Genomic DNA, 20,064 nt, shown 5'->3' on the forward strand with positions numbered 1-20,064 from the left:
TTCCCCACTCCTCCACTTACAGCTGCTGGAATGGCCTCGGGTTAGCCATAGCTATCGCAGGAGTTGTCCTTGAAAGGGCAGCTGCTGTGAGAGCCCTCTCAGCCCCACCCACCTCACAGGGTGTCTGTTGTGGGGGGAGAAGATATAGGAGATTGTAAGCCGCTCTGAGTCTGATTGAGAGAGAAAGGTGGGGTATAAATCTGCAGTCTTCTTCTTCAATGAGATCTGAACACACTAGAAAGGGGGAGAGATGTTAAGATGCAATTCAACAAGGATTAAGTGCAGATTTCAAAAAGGACATGGACAAAATGGAGCAGATGCAGAAGGAAGTGTCAAGGATGATCAGGGGCCTGGAGAGCAAGCTCTATGAGGGACATGGGAATGTTCAGTTTGGAGAACAGGAGGCGGGAGCGGGGACAATTGCTATTATTAAGTATTTGAAAGGCTATCACAATGCTTTAACAAAAGCTCTTAAACTACATTCTTGGTTATGGTGAACATAAAGGGATGTCAATATGAGAGCCTCTTGAGAATATATAATCTAGTATTGCAGAAGTCATATGTCTGTATTTGGTACTCATGTGTGACTACAATAATATCCATCTCCAATCTGCTAAACTGGTATCATTTTAAAGACTCTTAAGTTTGCATTTCACTTTTATTTACATCTTAAGAAATTCAAACATACAAATAAACCTAAAAAAGAGATCAAAACCATCAGTGAATTTTAGTAAATGGCCTCTGTGCCTTTGAGATGTTACTATTAATTTAGGCAAGGCAACTCAGCCTCTCCTACTGAGGGCAGCATCATCCACACTGCTTCATTTTGAATGTACTGTGCATGCACTGAAGCCATGTACAAGAATCAAATGCTTCTGAAATATGCAAGCGAAACTTAACATGCATTTCTGGCAACATGCACTTTGGGAGCAACTTATCCACAAAGCATAAAACGTATCAGCTGAAATTGCAACTCCATTATTATTGTCTTTATAAATTGCATTTCTAACATTTAGCACACATATAGCTCTTCTTAGTGTTCCAAAGCATTTCTCATACACAACCATATTATAATCCATGCAACAACTCTGTAAGGTAGGCTGCTATTGTCACCCTTGTACAACGGTGGGGGGGTGCTGAGTATAAGAGCAACTGGCTTGTGTAAGGCCACTTAGTAAACTCATTTGTAGAAGTAAAGAGTCAAAGCAGATGTTCTTCTATTGGTAGCTCACTTTTTTAGCCCCTGCTCTATACCAGCTTTCTACTACAAGCATCTTCCAAGCATGCTCCATCATCCAAGTTTAAAACACTCCAAACACAAAGGCCACAAAGGCATGCAATTAGTAGTTTGGATACTGATCTTTCACACATAAATAACTGAATATACTAAATATGCAAGTTTTAAAAATGTTCCAATTGGGGCTAAAAGTGCTTAGTAAGTTTAATAAGTTGTCAGCCCCCATGTAAATCTATCCCATCACCATGGCACAGAGAGTATATTGCAGCAAAACACCTCTCCAAAAGCCCAGTGACACTCTGGAAGAGATATTAGAAAAGGGCTCCTTCCCCAACTGGCCCATCACAAACTTTGGCCCAGTTGCCCAAGGACAGCAACTCCCCTGTCCCAGATGGACACACACACACACATATTTTGTATGCAGCTTGTGCTGGACTAAATTCACTACTATGAACATCAACTTCCTAATTCTGAACATATTACTGAAAATTAAGGGACATTTATTTAATACGGCTTACCACCAAGTAATGTACTTCAGTTAAAGACACCAGGAGGGCAGATTGAATAGCTAAGCAAAAAACACACAGCCACGGAAACTTCTGCCTGACTGCTTAGCAGCCACATAACCACAAAGCAAGACACATTCTGTTCAGTTTCACCCAGCAGAGTGTGAGGGCAGATGCTTCTGTCTCATCAGAACCTTTACTTTAAAAATATACTGCCTCCCTGCCACAATGGTGGCAATCAGGCCCATAGCTACAGGGGAGCCCTGGAAGGCTGGCCACTCCACCCAAAGCCCCCTTCCACCTGTATGGCCTCTCCTCTTACTGCCCTGCTCTCACTGCCCCACTCTCCCTGCTGCCATAGCTGCTCTCCCCACCAGTCTCGCCACCCCCGCTCTCACCACCCTGCTCTCCCCACCCTGCTCTCCCCACCACTCTTGCCACCCCACTCTCACCACCGCTACTGCTCTCACCACCACACTCTCTCCACCACTCTTGCTGCCCCGCTCTTGCCACCGCTGCTGCTCTCGCCGCCCCTGCCACCCCCACTCTGGCTGCCCCATTCTTCCCACCACTCTTGCTGCCCCACTCTCACCAGCACCGCTCTTGCTGCTCTCATGGTCATGCTCTTGCAGCCACCCTCGTTGCCACTCTCCTTTTTTATTTATCTTTTTTTAAAGTGTATGATGTCATTTTGGGCCCCAGGGCCCCTCCACCTAAAATTTTATTCCCTGGGCATCCACACCTAAAATATTCTGGCTATGGGCCAGGTGGCAATCATTATCGCTTATAGTACACAACACCAACAAAAAAAAACATTAAAACCAAACAGATACAGAAATAGCAATTAAACTAAAACGTAACAACAATGCCTGGAGGAGGATCCCTCAGAAGTGAATTTCAAAGGTGGGGGGGAGGCACAGAAAACATCTTAATTCTCAAAAACTGGGGATGGGTGAAGTATCTCTCCATTAACTAGCCCTGCTCTAGCTCACCTATGCTTCGGACTAAACCAACTTATAGGTGTTTACCTGGACCCACCTGTTTGATATTCCAGTTTACTGCATACATTTACACTACACTCACAGGATACTGTTGACTTTGTTAAATTGTAGTTAGCCATTGTTTGTTAAATTGGCTCTGTTTTTTAACTCAAGAGTATATGGATCGTTCTTATCTGTTTGACTAGTCTGCTGTAACCCGCCCTGAGCCCACATACAGGGGAGGGTGGGACAGAAATCCCATTAAATAAACTACCACAGTTGATGGGCAGGCTAATACAAGTGAAGAAGCTTCTTCAGATTCCCTGTTTTCAAACTGTGTATGGCTTCACAGGTTAAAATTTTGTGCCTGGAAACAATCTGAAAACTAATGATGAACACCAATAAAAGATGGTCTTTGTATCAAGTTCCTGTTAATAACTTTGCCATCATATTCTAAACAAATCCCGAAGACTTTCCAAAAGCAGCTCTGCATAGAAAGCATTGCATTAGGCTGGCCTGCATACCACTAAAGCATGGACAGTTGTGAGTGACACGATCGTCCTTTTCTAAAGAGGGCCAGACTGATGTGTCAGCTCTAAAGGAGATGCTCTGAGTTAGACAACACTGATGTATCCATAAGCAATTTATTTCTTACATAACCCTCATGGCATAGTGGACACATAATAGTATGCCCAGCATGCCTTAATCTATACACCACGCTTGATGGAACAGTCCCTCTAGATTCATGAAAACCAAGAAACTCCTGGTTAAGACTAGTTCAACACAGATTATTCAAAACTACTCTTGTATGACACTTTTCCATGATGACGGCTAGATATGCAGTCTGATCTGCTCCCTTGCATTCTCTCAATTTTACATGCAATGCTGTAACTATGACTGCCCTGTCCCAGATTACATTAATTTCAACTTTGCTGTGCATATTTAGCTTGAAATTATTCATCCTCCAATTATTTGTACTCTTGCTTCTCCTTATACTTCAGTAATTTCAGGCTTTTAGTAAATAACTATTGCTTTAAATTTATTACACTGACCTCCAAACCATACCACTAAGACAAGCAAATTCTTAGGTCTGTTCTGCAGACAGAGGTACAGCTGTGTGCATGAAAACAAAGCATAAGAGCCACTAAGAGCCAGGGCAGGCACAAAGTAAGTCTAGTCAGGCAAGTAGGTAAGAAAATGTGTTTTGCCAACCCAGCATGGGAGAAACAAGCACCACTTCCTTGAACAAATTAGCAACTCCATGCAGCTGCTTTGAAGTTTTATATTATATATATGTTCTAAATACTTAGCAAACAAAAGTGTGCAAAGTTACAGGCTATAGTAGCATTATAGCCTGTGTTGTAAAGCGGTCATCTGATAATTTAAGCCTCATGCTCAGGCTTTTGGCCAGCATGCAATGAACCATGGGTATTTCCTTCCTACCACTCAGCTGAACTGAGTGTAGATGCATATTAAAATGACAGTTCCGAGTTTGATTTGAGTCCAGCAGCACCTTAAAGACCAACAAGATTTCAGGTGTATAAGTTTTTGAGAGCCAAAACTCCCTTGTATCTGACAAAAAGAGCTTTGACTCTCGAAATCTCATACCCTGTAAATCATGTTGGTCTTTAAGATGCTACTGGACTTGAATCTAGCTACCTACCCAAAACTAGTTTAGAGCATGTTCTTTAGACACACTGGGTGTTTTCGCACTTAGCGTTTGCTCCCCTTATTCCACGGCGCAATTATGTCCGGCTCATTTTCCTCGTTTTCGCACATGGACTCATTTGCGGAGTCGCTTTCCATGAAGCCCCAGCTCAAATCATTTTCCCACTGGCATCGACTTGAGTTCGATGCCCTGTCAATCATTTTTTTTTAAGCGCAAGTCTGGTTGCGTAAGGACGTAATAACGTAACATCGAGCAGTCAGAGCTGTTCCTTCCCCTTCTTTTCATGCACAAACCGCATCACATGTGCTGCTTCTGCTCATGGATTGGCTGTAGCTGTAGGATCCTCCACAGCCCTTTATGTATTAACAGAAGCATTCACAGTGGAGAATCCTAGCACTAGATTCCCCCCCCAAATTCCAAAGTTGCGAAATATCGCAATAACGAAGAGAGAGAAATCGAGGGGTGTGTGTGTGTGTGTGGCAGCTTCTTCCTTTCCCAGCCTCGCTCCCTCCCGGGTGGCGAAGCTGGGATTTCCTCTGCGCTCTTTCCCCTCCCTGGCTGGCGCTTGCAACGGGGACCTGACTGATTCCTGCCGCCAGAGCTCCCCCCCCCCCCGCCCCATTCTCTCCTTCCCCTTCTGTGGCGCGTGTGAAGAGTGAGCTCGTGTCTATTTTCTAACCGAGCGGAATGTAGCCAGGGAGAAGAATGCAGGACTCCAACTTCCCATTTTATACATGGCGATTTTGTGCAGGTCGAGAAATCCTGGTGGCACAGCTGAGGGAGGCATTGCCTTTTTAAAACACACACACATGAACGCTTTGGCCCGCGCCGGCACTAGATTTCTCCCCCCCCCCCAACAATGTATAATGTAGTTGCGAGATAACGCAACAGCGAAATAACGCAGGAGGGGGTTTTTTTTTGTTATTTTCGAAATATTGCTATTACGCAAGAAATATGAAGTTTAAAAAAAAATGGCCGTGCGGGCACTTTTGGGAAGCGCCGCGAACGGCTGATGATTGGCCAAGGGGGTGGATGGGGTGGGAGGACGGAAAGGGAGAGGGTGACGCCCACAAAGCAATCGATCCGGCGTGGATGGATTTCCCACAGCAAACTCCGAGGAGTGGATCCGGTGTGGATCCGGAGGTTTTCAAAAACTCTGGAAGGATGTTGAAAAACATACTCCGGCGTGAAACCCCTGAAGCGCTGGAGCAAACCGCAGCGCTGGAGCAACAGGTGGGAAAACCAGGAAAAGATCCGGAGGTAAATGGGGTGCTACGCCAGAGTAAACGCTAGTGCGAAAACGCTCACTGTGATCCCTTCTTCAGACCAGAACTTGTCAGACAAACCAGCAGGAAATCAAGCAAATACTGCAGCTCTTCACTTGCCCTCCCTAGTGGCTCCATCATTCATAACAGCTGTATCTCCCCCAGCCCTCCCATCTGGTGAAAAGCTTTCTCCAAGTGGAGACAGAGGCAGTAGTGTGGATGGATGGAAAACAATAACAAGAGATGGAGCGTGCCATCAGATTCTGGCACAAGGCAAGGCAACCTCCAGCAGCAACATACAGCCACCTAACTAACATTTTGTTATGTGTTCATTAAGTCACAAAAAATGGAAACCTGAGGCTGACCAAAACCAATCACAAACACACTAAAAGTCGGCTTATCTTATGGAAAAACAAAGTTGCCTCTCCATGATCTTGCTCTCAACTTGGAGAAGTGATCATTATATTATTTGTGATCTGCAATAACTTCTGGAAACTAACACCACAAAGTTTACTTTGTTCCCTTTTGACAAGTGCAGAACTACCTGCTCCCATTTCTCACTGGATTTAAGGAACCTTCTTTGAAAATCCCAGCCCAAGGAGTCAAATTTAAAACGTCATCATTTCCAAAGGAATGGCATGGAATGTTTGTACAAGAACAGAGGCAGTACTCATGCAACCAGGAACAGGATATCCGCAGGCAGGTTTCCAAGGGATTCCCCCACCCTTTCTGTGGGCCAGCCTGCATTACCAATACCTGTAAACTTTTAGAAAGAAGTCACATAATCACCTTCCTGAAAATATACAGGTATGACACTCTCTCTTTTTACTTTCATAGCTATAAACCTTATGGGTTATGAAGCCCTGTTTCCACCTCCAGATAACCTACTCCCTAAGGCTGAACAATAATAAAACTCAAAACCGCATAGCACCATTCTTAAGGTCTGTAAACTGACATTTGACCAACATTTCAACACTCTTTTCTCCAGTGTGCCACATAAGGCGGAAGACTGTTCCTCAGCAAAGCAGGGAGGGACGGGAGGCAGAGAGCAGATTCTCAGTATTTGTGCCCAGACTGATATCCACTTGGTGCAGAGGCAGCTGACATGGCATAGATGATTATGTGGCACAAGTACAATGGGATGTGCATGTGCAAAGAGCTTGGGCTGAGAGGGGAACATGCAGCTGGGCAACAGAAACCTGCATTAACGGTGCCCACACTGGTGGTTGACCCAGGCCCAAAGTCCAAGACAGGGAATTAGTAACAGCCGACATTCTTATCACCATTATCTCTCCTCTTCCATTATAAGTCCTCTTTCTCCCTTATTCACATTTTTCAGGAGTAGTTGTTTTCTTTTTTTTCTTTTTTTTTGGGGGGGGGGGATAGAGGTGGATGCATTAATGCACCAATAAAACAATCATTTAAATACTTACAGGTGAGTAGCAGTATTAGTCTGTAGTAGCAGAACAAAATTCAAGTCCAGTAATACTTTAAAGGCCAACAAAAAATTTCAAGGTGTAAGGTCACTTAGTCAGATACAAATAAGAGGCATTTAAATACTTTAAAAAGAAACCATCTTTCAAGGTAAATTGTTCCAAGGTTTGGCTGAAGCCAGTTCACAAGATCTCAGTGCTTGTTTCTAAAAACTGTTGGTCTTTGCATGGTGTAGCAAGGTTAAAAGCATTCTCTGTACCATGCATAACTATGTTGACAAGATACCTTGTGCATTCCCACTGAGTCAGCTGGGTTGCTTTGCAAGGAGCCCTCCAATCATACGGAGAGTCCCACCACCCACACTTGAGGGCTACAAAAAGATCATCCTCTCCCTCTCTTTCTCCAAACAAGAGGCACAGAACTAAACTTCCAGAAAAAACGCTGAACAAAAGAATATATGCAAATGGTTTAACATGGATTAGTAACAGAACTCTTTGTATTGAAAAACCAACAGGAAAAGTCAGCATTGTGTGTTGAAAGATGATTCAGTCTAACTTAACTTCAGAGAAGTTTAGCACAGGCAATCACTTTGATAGGATTAAAGCTTTGCCAGCTAAGCACTGGAAAGAATATAAGCCTAGAGCCACATTCTACCCTGTTGCCAACAAGACTCTGCCACTTTTGCATGATACCAGTACAAGCAAAGCTGGTCAACTGCCTGAGGGAAGCACCAGCATATCTTGTTCACACGCTCACAAGAGCTGTTTTGGCTGAAGAAATGGATCCAAGTGCAGGAGTCAAAAGAGGTTCAGCATGAGCATGCTGTGCATCATGCATCCCCATTTCAAGCAGCTCCAGCTGTAGTTAAGAGACATTGCCACTTACACTTCAGTGCCCCCATAGGCACACCTTATACACCTGCGGTTCATATCTGATTTACATTTTTAGGTAACAAGGTATTCTAAAAACCAGAAGTGTTAGCACTACAACAAAGTCACTGTCCCTCCACAATCCCAGAGCAGTGACATGTATCTTGCCATGCTCTTCTATTATCCTTTGGGACAGTGATGTCTACAACTAGCATGCAACTGCTGGAAATGTGGTTAGAAGGCCACACGTTGCCGTGCAGAGGGTGAAAGAGTGAGTGTGGTTAAGAAAGGAGTGCTGAAAGGGGCAAGCAAAGGAGAGGAATGTTGAGATAAAGCTTCTGCTACACAGTAAATACCTTGGGATGGACTTTCTTTGAGCTCTCAGCCTTTTTTTCCTGTTAAAAATCCACAAAGAGGATATGAGATTTGAGAAGTGAAAAAGTTGCATTGGATGCCTATTCAACTTTATGCTAAACTGGCATGGGATTGGACTATGCTGCTACAAGGGCCCAACGAGGAATGCATTATATGGTTGCAAAAGCTCTTATTCTAGGAAGTCAGGGAACAGCAAAGCAGGGTATGGGCCAGAAGCAGTCTCTAATGAATGCCTTGCTCTTCTTCTTCGCTGGTTCAATGTCAGCATTTTCTTCCTGCATACAAAGCCAAAGCCAGCTGAATGAGTGAAAGCACAGGTTGGGCCACTAGCCTGGAGATTAAGTAAGAACACAGAAATATTTCCTAATTAACCAATTAGTCTCCAAATAGAGATGACTGTGCAAAATCAAAAAGCATAATCAACGGGAAACTAAAGGCTAAGGAAAGTAACATGTGAAGTGATGCTTATGAGTAATCAATAGCTCTCATTGGCACAGATATTAGCCATGTATTTTGCACATAACTGCATCCTTCTGTTATGTAACTTCCCACTAATTGCTTAATCAAAGCTCTGTCTTAAGTCAGAAATGCAAACCCATTGGTTACTTCCGCTAGACTCTCTTCTGGTATATATCCCTCTTTGCTATCAGATCTTGACTGAATCTGGAAGCCACTGAGACAATAATAACTGGCAGGCTGTGCTGCCTAAAGGAATGAGGGATACTTGTCAACTGGTTCCTGTTACCCCCTGACCACTGGGCTTCACAGCCCTGGGTTTCCCCTGGATGCATCACTAGACCAGGACAGTCATCCTGCCATGAGAGTTAGGAAAGCTTCTCCCAAACTCCTGCTGGCAAGGAAGGTACAAATATTTTTAAGTCTCACTTCCTTTATTTGTGTGCTTTGCAACCAGAAGAATCAATGCCATAACAAACTCTACAAAAAGCAGAGGCTTGCTTCTGGAGCAGGGCACCCTGCTGGATGAACATACATAACCTTTAACACCTTACAAACCACATAAAAGCCTTTTAGTGGCAGCATATGCACGTCACAACAATATTCTGTAGTACTGCACACTGGGGAGATATTCTTTCTAGGTGCTTCTGTTCACCATACCTCACCCTAACAAATTAAAGGCTTCTGGAAACGCTGAAGCCAGTTATGCAAATGAGACTGAAAAGAGAAACAAGCCATCCTCACCTAATTGTTTCTCAAGAAAAATTCATGCATCATAAGCTGTAAGAAACTTATACTGGATCAAGAATTACCACTTAAAATACTTTCAGCATCTTCAATTCCACACACTACTAACATGCCAAATGAGGGAAAAGAATATTGGTGGTAGGGATGGGGGTTTGTAGGTGAAAAGGGGATGGGACCAATGTTCATTCTAAGCTGAGTTAACATGAACTAGCTCACAGTTTTGAAGCCTCTGCCTCACAAATTTTTGTCTTAGCTCAGAAAGGATGGCCTCAGAACAAACTAATTTATGCAGTAGCCAAATAGCTTGCTTGCAACTTTAATGCCAGTAGCTTACAAAGTAGTATTTTTGCTCACAAGACTCCGCAGCTTAGAGGGCGTATTGAATGGGACCAACAGGACTTCAAAAAGGCAACTGATTTACTTACTACAATATATTCACCCCACCACTTTTGACTTGCTGGGCAAGAAGCCAGTAAGGGATTGATGACAAATTAAATTGACAGCTTCAACTGAAGAAGTAAGTATCAGAGAATGACTACAACTGTGGAGGCCTTTGTATGTTACAAAATTGACAGGGGCTTATTTCCCTGTGACTCCATCCAACAGCATGACATTTAGAAGCTCAGCATTATATTTAGGGGGCATCACACAGGTGTTCACACCTGAACACTGCCAGTCTCACATGGTTCATGATTGCACAGGGAAGACTTGTATAACCAGCCTTCAACTGTACCTGTTACAGGAGCACTATGGGATGAAGCCAAGGAAAAAGTGGTTCCCACGTTCTTTCTGGAACCTACAAAGGGAACTGCTATGAGGCTTGTAAAGGGATATTTCTATGTAATGGACGTAATACCTCTTTACTTGACAAGTAAGCAAAGGTCATAAGCATGAGGGCTTTAAAAAGGGGGTTAAGACTACTTCATGGAGGAAAGGTCCATCAATGGCTATTTAGTCATGGCGAGTAAAGGGAACCTCCACATTCAGAAGCATTAAAGAAAAGCCTCAGCTTCTGTACCCTGATTGTTGGCCCTCCAATGGAACTATGTGAAACATGTCGCTAGCCTAGATGGAGCACTGGTGTGATCCAGCAGGGCTCTTCTTATGTTCTGATGAGCCTGGCCAACACCAAAACTCTAGGACTTACAAAGATAGTACACGTATGTACCATTTCAGAGGCTTGCCTGACACATTGCTTCTTCACGAAGTAACTTTCCAATACATGAAAAGTTTAAGTATCAAGGAAGAGACTGATACTTTTGGAATGGAAAAGCATTCAGTCACATAAACCCTCCACCTGCAGTCTGAGGCAACAGAGTCCAGGTTTACCTCTTCAGTGAGAGAGAGGCCATGTTTATAAACACAACATTGCTGATCAACTCTTGCCCCAGGAATCACTGACAGTGGACACTAAAGTACACAACCATGTGGAAGACTCTCTAGAAGAAGGCTACTTGGGTGTGACAGGATTGCAAGCATGCCCTCATACAGAACAGTCTCTAACACAGAAGCCTGGCTCTGGAGACCTCTGCGCTCATGGAAACTTGCCAAAGCATAACAGTCCCTCCGTTATTCCCCTGGAGCTGTGACAGGAGAGACTAGTTAGCACTGGGCATCAACAAAGCAGCACTGAGACTAGAAGGGTGGAAGACAGATAAATTGATTAGTTTGTAGGAGGCAATGTTGACATAAATTATGACACATTTATACGATAAAATGAATGGGCATAAGCAACAGGGAGCAATCTAGAAAGCTGCTACCAAGAATAATTCACACCTAACGCTCCACCAATAAAAGAAGCAATTTATCAGAGCTACCATTATTAGAGTTCCCAGTTCTGCAATGGTAGCAGAAGATCTGCACAAACATAATGGGGGGGGAGCATTGCCGTGTTGGAAATGCCTGTTCTTTTCTAATATAAATCCTTGTTATTCTTTTGTGTAAGGGAGAGAATACCTTCTGGAAGGAAAAAGTAAATAAATACACCCAAGTAAATAGCTTGCATTCTGCAAGCACTGACACACCCCCAGCCTCTACTTAAAATGAACCCAGCTGATTGGTATAGAAATTCCCATATAGAAATTCCATGTTATCATGCAGCTGTCTTGGCTTGCTGTCTGCCTGAGTGCGGTCTGCTTTCATGACATAAGGCTTCAGCTCCCAAGCACCAAGCAAGAAATGTGAAAAGTGACCTTTCTAGTAACTATATATTGTCTACACGTCACTATAATATCTTGCCCTTGTGGTGTATGCCCTGCTAGCCTCTTGATTAGATTACTGCAATGTACTATATGTGGGGCTGCCCTTGAAGACTGTCTGGAAGCTAAAGTGGGTACAGAAGGCTGCAGCCAGAGTGTTAATTGGAATGAGTCACAGGAACCACATCACTTCAGTCTTGTTCCATCTATACTGGCTCCCAATTTGCTTTTGGGATCAATTCAATTGGCCTTATATGGCTTGGGGCCAACATTCCTGAAGCAACGACTTCTCTTATATGAATCTACCCATCTACTCCAATAATCTTTGGAGGCCCTGATTAGGTGTCTCTGCTATCTGAGGCTAGATGGATGACAACTCAAGAAAATGCATTCTCATTCATGGTGCTGAAACTTTTAAACTCTCTCCCCAGAAAGGGCTGTCTGTCTCCCTGTCTTGTTAACTTCCACCAGGTGGTAAAGATTTTTTTGTTGTTTGCCATACCGCCCTATTCACTAGTTGTGTTATGTGTGTATGTCTATATTTTTTAACTGTCTACATATTGTATATATACACCTTATTTTTAAAATTGCTCGAACATTTAAAGCATTTTAGTGTTTTGATGTTTGTTGCCTTGGGGACCCTATTTGGGTAGAAAGGTGGCAAAGAAATGTTTTAAAGAAATAGTGTGCCAACTTTTAACTTTCTATCAGTTTTGTTAAGTAACTCAGTTCTGAAATTGAAACAAGTGATGCTTAAATCCTGTAGACACACAATTAAAACTTGAAATAAATTATTTGGATATAAGAAAATTGTAGGGGAGAGGCAGAAGGAAGATACGCTTGTTTATGTTTGCTGCTTTACTTCCTTTTTAAAGGGCCATATGAGCACTCTTGACACAGTAAGGAGGTGCTCACCCTAGGAAGAAAGTGAAAACTAAGCTAAAGCAAAATTAACTAGACAATTCCTGTCACTGGTAATGTTGCAGGCACTAACCAAAAGTTGCTTCAGTGAGTTACATAACCACATTACACACAGCGATCAGATGCAACACAAGGGCTATCTGAGAAACAGTTGCATTTCAAAAGCAACACCAACTTGTTACTTGACATTCAAGTTCTTTAAAATGAAGAAATTGTATCTGTTATGTTGAAGAAATAATTATCAGAATTCACCACAGTAAGAAGAGTTAGAAGTGTGCAGCTGCCTCTCTCAGAAGCAGAATACTTAAATCCTACAAAGTCACTTACCTGTACACTTTGACAGAGCCTCTTAAGAGGTGGAGATTTGCTGCTGGGCCCATCTGATAACAGCTCTTCCCTCCCTAAATGCTTGACCACAATGCACCTTCGTAGAGGAGCATCCCTACAAGGGGGAAAAAAAATAATTTAATTGGCCTAAACCATAGGTATAAAAATCAGTAATGAAAATGCGGGAATTGAAAAGGATATTCTTGAAGAAAATCCCTTGTAGCCCTTCTGCAAGTTGACTACATATACAAGCAGCCTGATATTTTCATCCAATCCTTTTTTCAGTTGGGGAAAAAAGGGGTCCCAAATCAGGAAGAGGAGGGTAAGTTCCATTCCAAGTATTACCAAGATAAGGTAAGGCTGTAGAAAACACTTCGGTGGGGTAGGGCGGGATATAAATCGAATGAAATAAAATAAAAATAAAACTGCCAAGAATTGGACAAAGTGGATCACTGGCCTGCCTCTGTCTAACCTTCTACCTAAATCATTGGGAAATCATTCTCTAGAGTAAAGACATGACAAGCCCTGACCTGAATAGCCCAGGCAAGCCTGATCTCAGAAGCTAAGCATGGTCGACTCTGGCAAGCAAATGGATGGGAGATCTCTTTGGAATACCATAGCTAGAAGGGCAGAGGCAGGCTTTATTCAGTCACCCCTCTGAATATCCTCCATGCCCCCAGTAAGGGTCACCAGAGGTCACCATGACTTCCAGGTGCACATATACACATGTACATAAAAATACAAAACAGAGTGGAGAAATGACTATTTGCAGGACAAAACATTTAATCAACATGATAACAAATGAAAGTCTAGGTAGTCAAGTTGTTGTTTTGTTTTTTACCAGTTGTATTGCAGTATATTTATCCAAGGCATCAGTAGGTCATTTCAACATCACATCAAACCTTCACTCTTCCACACAGTTGAGACTCCTGAGGTTTAGAATGAGCCTGTTTCTTTTTCCATATCCATTCAACATGCCTATCTCTAGGTACAGCGGTCCCCAGGTGGTAGCTGTAACTCTGGTTTGTCAAGTAAGCCATGGCAGCAAACAATAATCCATTAAAATCATGGCTCACAGTCTCATCCACCCCAATGCCATAGTTTCTGACTCTGGTCTGATAGCCAAATATGGTTGGTAAATTCATACATTACACTAAGTAAAAACTTCCTTAACCATGGTTTGTGGTAGGTTTGCCAAGTGCCTGCTGAAGGTGGACAATCTCCCAAGGAAACCCCCCTTCCACTTGCCCTTTTCTTCTAGCCCAGTAGAACAACTTGGGGGGTGGTGGTGGAAATTACCGGTACATCAATCTACATGCTGACATCACATCCACGCAAAAACCTGGAAGTCATGTTGGCAATCTGCCCCTTGCCTCACCCTCAAAGCTCCTGGAGGTGATGGGCTGCCACCTAACACTCCTAGTTTGGGGTGATGACTGAACTGAGCCACTCTAACTCAAATTTTACCTTTCTACAGTTTTCATTGATAGGACATGTTTACTCTTCTGTTCTCATTAACAGTTAACAATATTTTGTGTTAGAATGCCACCTCCTTTTGTTTTACAAGCAGCTAATTAAATACATGAAATCGCATGCAGACAGTCAAGCAGTTATAGGTGCTTTAGAAAAAGCCTCTCACATGATTGCACCAGTTTTTCTGTATATCCAACACCACTGAGCTATAGCATTTCAAAGATCATTAACTGCAGGCATTTACATCCACACAAAAGCAAAAGTTTCCAACAGGAATCGCTTCATTCCAAAGGACTTACTTGTCTTTACATTTCTGCAAGGCTTCATCTGCTATCTGCTTCAGGTTAATCAGCTTATCACCTCTATAAAAGGCATCTACAAACAGTAAGTAAATAATTAAACTGGCTTGTCAGAATAGCCCACAGGCACTTGAAGGTTGTTTGAAGAAAGGAACTGGTTTAGGGGTGTGTGAAGGGGAAGACTGAAAACACTGAAATTAAGTTAAGGGAAAGTTTGCTAAATAAAGATCAATGAAAATAACAACAGAAGCCTCTAACGAAGAGAGTGAAATCTCATCCTTGGGAGAGGCTCAATTTAAGAGTGAGCCAATACTTGGAATATTCTTTAGGGAGCAAGCAGAAAACTGCCATGACCCAAACAGCCCTTTGCCATGTATTGGTTCTCTGAGACAGTAATCATTGGGACATAAAAATATGGCGCAACTGTCAAGGGACTGATATGTAAGCTGTAGAAAAACATTTTCTTAGAAAACTAAGAAGGTACAATTGTAACTGCCAAGTTACTAGACATTAAAATGCTGCATTTTTTTTGTTATGGCAGCCAAAATGGAATATCAACCACCACCACCACTTCCATAGCAACAATAATAGCATTTTAAGGAAAGCTGATATGCAATCAATTTCAAATACATGTTGGTAATAAACATCTGACAGGAGTCATCGAATGAAGTGGTAGGATGCTATTTTAATACAACATCACCAATGACTACCAGGAGCGTCTATATAATATTTAATACAGCTTAATACTTAATAGTGTAGCATTGTTCAAAAGTCATCACAAAGTTACTTGGATAAATTATTGGAGACTGTGGTCTGTACAACTGTGTATAGCTGGCTGTCAGATGGATTGTATGATGTAATTTTAATCATTTAATGTGTCATATTAGCACTTATGCTTTGCTTCAGTTCTGTTTTTAGACTTCTGGTTGGTTCTACAACCCAAATCCTATTTAATTGTTTACTGAATGCCCCATCTTGCTGATTGTATTGACACACTTTGCGTAATCTGCCTTGGATCTATGTGAGAAAGGTGGTCTATAAATAATGTAGATAGATTAATTAATACATTAATAGAAGTTGGATCAGTAGAAGGTTTGGGGAGAAAAGTGCAACATAGTACTTCAGGTTTCGAATGACGGCAAAGCTGCCAACTTTTAATTATCTATTTCCTCTTTTCCAATACATGAATACATAAATGGTTTAATGGTTTCAGATGTATTTAAATGGTTTATGAATATGTGTGTTTGATGTGTTGGTATGTTTGTGGAAGAGCACCTCATTTCGTTGCTCTCTTTTTGTTGAGAACAATGACAATAAATTCATCTATCTATCTATCTATCTATCTATCTATCTATCTATCTATCTATCTATCTATCTATCTATCTATCTATCTATCTCTGAAGAATATAATTTCTCTAGCACTGGCTAGGATTCACTTCTCCCCAAAAGCAAAACTTTGCATCTTCATCAGAGTTCCACATGCTGCATCAATGGATTCCAGTGTCTGAATTGCATATTGTTATGGACTCAAACTGCAACCTGCTTTGGGAGCCAATCTGGGTGACAAGCAGGGTTTAAACCTTCTACCCAGCAGCAACTCCTTCCTCTTCCCCTGAAGGAAATAAACTGTTAATCCGACTGCTTGAAGTATTCTGATAACTAGATTTAGAAGGGTTTTTTTACCTGCAGTAATGAGAAGAGAACAATGAGAATCAAGGATTCTTTCACAAAGGGATTCTGCTGAAAAACCTGCAAACTGACAAGACAACACAATTTCTCAGTTCAGCCACGGAAATGAAGCCAGTTTTAATTACAGTTGCAAACAGGGACATCTCAAAGAATACGAGTTTTCAAAATTGAGTAGTGGTTTTCAAACTATGTTAAGGTTTCTTGAAAGTTTATCAGGCATTTCTTTATTCCAAGTTCAGTAAAGAAGGACAAGATTCCCTGAAGGATTGCTAGGACTCACATTTACCTGCCCAGAGTGAGAAAGTACCAGCCCCCAGCCCTACTCTCCCACTCCTGAGGAACTAGAAAAAATGGCTCTAGGAATTTCCTCTAGTCTCTATGGTAAAGGAACTAGGGAGGCAGCCTAGAGCATCACCCAGAAATGACATCACATCCTCCCCAAACTCCACTTTCCCAGGAGCCACCCCCAAAATCTTCCAGTATCTGTTGTGGCAGTTTGGGGAATGTTACTGCTTGCCCATATGTGTCAATCATCTCTTGCAACATGTAGCCTGGCCAGCATCCTTTATGTATCAGACTGTGCAGCTTAAATTACTCTCAAAAAACTTCTGCAGTGCTCAGGGGCTTTTTGACAGTCAGACACGGATTCAGATAAGGCAACATGGGAAAAGTTCCCTAATGGTATCAAATCTGAAAACTAACAAACTACCCTGAGGTTTGTCTCTGGACATGTAAAATGGTGACTCTAGCATCTGCTTAGCCAAAAGGAAGATTCCATGCAATAAACAAATTAAAATCCCAAACAAATCAAAGACGTATCAGATGGAGAAACCAGCTTTATTCCAATAGTTATCTATGGCAACTGCTGTTGATTTCAATAGGCAATTCATAACAGAATTGACATCAAAAGTTCTTACCACAATGGAATGAAGTGCTCCAATTCTGGCACATGCCAGCATAGCTATCACCAGTTCAATAATCATTGGCATATAGATAGAAACTCTGTCTCCTTTCTTCACACCTGTGTAAGAGAAGAGATGGTGTTTCTCAGGCAAATCAATGGACACCATTCTACCAATTGACTATGCTGTTATGAGCCCCAGTTTTCTACATAATGAATAAAACCAAATCAGAAAAGCATCAAGGACAAGTTCAAAATCACAAGCTACCCATTTAGACAACAGCCTGGGAGGAGGAAAGCAGGCCATCACACTCACTGGGATGTTCATGCAAGTATGACAGTTTGTGTTCTCCTGTTTTACCTTGCTCCTGAAGAACATTGGCAAACTGGCAAACTTTACACAGCAGCTCACTGTATGTGATCTTCATGTTATCCCCTGGTTCATTTCCTTCCCTAAAGCAATTTACAAGAGATTAAATTATAAACTCAAAGTGCTTAAGGACAAACTTGTGATTTTAGTCTAGATGGTAGATACCATCCATACTTTCCTAAAGGTTACAAGTGACCAAAACCCACGCACCACAAACAAGGAAGTTTCTTTAAAGATAACCTTTTCAGAAGGTGAAATGGCTGACACTACCTTAAACACAAGCAAACATTTTCTCAAAGGAGAAGAGAAAATGGCATTTAATTTATGGATATGCATTGGGAAATTCATCCTAGATTTTCAGAAGCATATATGCCATGAGGATTGCAGCACGGTAGATTGCTATTTACTAATGAAATACTTTCTTGGGATTTTGAAAAGACAAGACTGCAGGACCCTTTTCACCTATGGTTTACCAGAAGTTGCTTGGCTGGTTTGGCAAGGATTTTCTACCACCACCTCAGCTCCCCCAATGCAAACACTTTCTGCTGCAATTCACACAAGCTAGCAGACCAATTGGCCACCTATAGCTTGCCTATAACCAAGAGAGAACGAACTATTAACACTGAGGAAGAAAATGATAAATTGGCCACATAAATCATGCAAAAGGTACATAATGTACAAGACAACATATGTTAGGTCAAGCTTATAAATGGCTTCCTATTTGGTCTTTTTAAACATATGAAGCTGCTTTGTACTGAATCAGACCATTAATCCATCAAGGTCAATATTGTCTAGGCAGACTACCAGCAGCTCTCCACAGGCACAGGTCTTTCATATCACATCTACTACCAGATTCCGGTAGAGGCTTGCTAGCTTTTGTATTTGCAGTGTTCCCCTTAGTCTTCTGTTGAGCCATAGTTTAGAAACAGATACCACTGCCTCTCAAAAATGGCACTGGCACTGTAGCGCTGGAAAAGTTAGAAAGAGGAGCATCCTTCCTGCAACAGTTAACAAGTTTGAGCTTTTCAGTTACAGAACAGCATAGAAGGGGCATGGCTACAGGCTGCTCAACTACCCAGCATGCAATTATCAATGGCTGCTTAGCAAGCTTCCTCCTGAAATGCTTCTGTGTGTCTATCTGCCATAAAGGATGACATTGTGGCTCCTGTACGAAATAATCTGAACTGAAAAGAAGAAAGCAACCATGAGACACGGCACATTAAAAATAAGAGGACAGCTGAATTCCAGCACACTGCCTATGGTAAGAACTAGCAAACAACAGCAGAACTGAGAAAATTTAAACTTTCATTTGGAAAGCTTGTGTCAAGACCAGTGTTCCCTCTAAGCTGAGTTAGCATGAGCTAGCTCACAGATTTTTAGCCTCCAGTTCACACATTTTTGTCTTAGCTTAGGAAGGAAGACCCCAGAGCACATTAATTTATGCAGTAGCTCAAAACTTTAATGCCAGTAGCTCACAAAGTAGAATTTTTGCTCACAAGACGCAGCAGCTTAGAGGGAACACTGGTCAAGACTAAAAATTCACGGCTGCTAGCCTAAGAGAACACTGGAGGGTTTGCTAAGCAAACCCGGGCTACAATTAGTTCATTAACAGTGTCACATCTTTTGCCTTCCCCCACCCAGTAGAATACCAATTTAGAATTATTGCTGAGGGCCACAAGACAAAGCAAACATGAAAATCTGCATTGATAACAGTGCCATATTTTAAAAGGAAGATTAAAAATGCAAATGTAACATTAAAATGGCAAAATTCTGAAAAGCTGATAGATTTCCTACAGTTCTAAGAAAATAACTGCAAAAACACACAGGCAGACAAGTACCGGTATTTGTTTAAGTTAGTTACCCATTTCAGCCTACAGGAAAATATTACATATAAAATGCATTCTAATTTTGGAAGTGGCATGAACAAGGCTGACTGTCTGCTGTGTATAGGGTTGCCAGCTCTGGGTGCGGAAATATATGGAGATTTTGGGGGGTGAAGCTTGAGAAAGGCGGGGAGGAGAGCAGGGTATAATGCCACAGGGTATAACACCACAGCAGGGTATAATGCCACAGTGTCCACTTTTCAAAGTGGTCATTCTCTCCAGTTGAACTGATCTTTGTCACCTAGAGATCAGCTGTAATCCCAGGAGATCTCCAGCTACCACCTGGAGGTTGGCAACACTAGTGCTGTAGCATTTGGCGTTGGGGAGGTTTCATTTAAAAGGTGAAATTTTAATGCATCAGAAGTTATCTACTGCCTCTACTTTCTGTTCAGAAATCATTTTTAGTCTTCAGGGCACAAAACAGCAGTTTTCTGCTTGTTTTTTCAACAAAATATGTAAATATGT

At 42.0% G+C, this 20,064-nt stretch overlaps 1 protein-coding gene across 2 annotated transcripts in view; it reads right to left on the bottom strand.

The window, feature by feature from the left end:
- Positions 1-20,064, bottom strand: part of ACSS2 (acyl-CoA synthetase short chain family member 2) — a 60,547-nt gene that overhangs the window by 16,393 nt on the left and 24,090 nt on the right. The window contains exons 3-8 of one of the 2 annotated variants that reach the window (XM_060231016.1): positions 17,708-17,799; positions 17,363-17,466; positions 16,440-16,512; positions 14,757-14,832; positions 12,985-13,099; positions 8,317-8,355 (exon numbers count right to left, since the gene is read on the bottom strand). In XM_060231016.1, the coding sequence (XP_060086999.1) occupies positions 8,317-8,355; positions 12,985-13,099; positions 14,757-14,832; positions 16,440-16,512; positions 17,363-17,466; positions 17,708-17,799 (499 nt within the window). The remainder of the gene's footprint in view (positions 1-8,316; positions 8,356-12,984; positions 13,100-14,756; positions 14,833-16,439; positions 16,513-17,362; positions 17,467-17,707; positions 17,800-20,064) is intronic. The other variant, XM_060231017.1, reaches the window with a different exon arrangement.

Source organism: Heteronotia binoei, chromosome 2 (assembly GCF_032191835.1).
Source record: "Heteronotia binoei isolate CCM8104 ecotype False Entrance Well chromosome 2, APGP_CSIRO_Hbin_v1, whole genome shotgun sequence".
NCBI classification, from domain to species: Eukaryota; Metazoa; Chordata; class Lepidosauria; order Squamata; family Gekkonidae; genus Heteronotia; species Heteronotia binoei.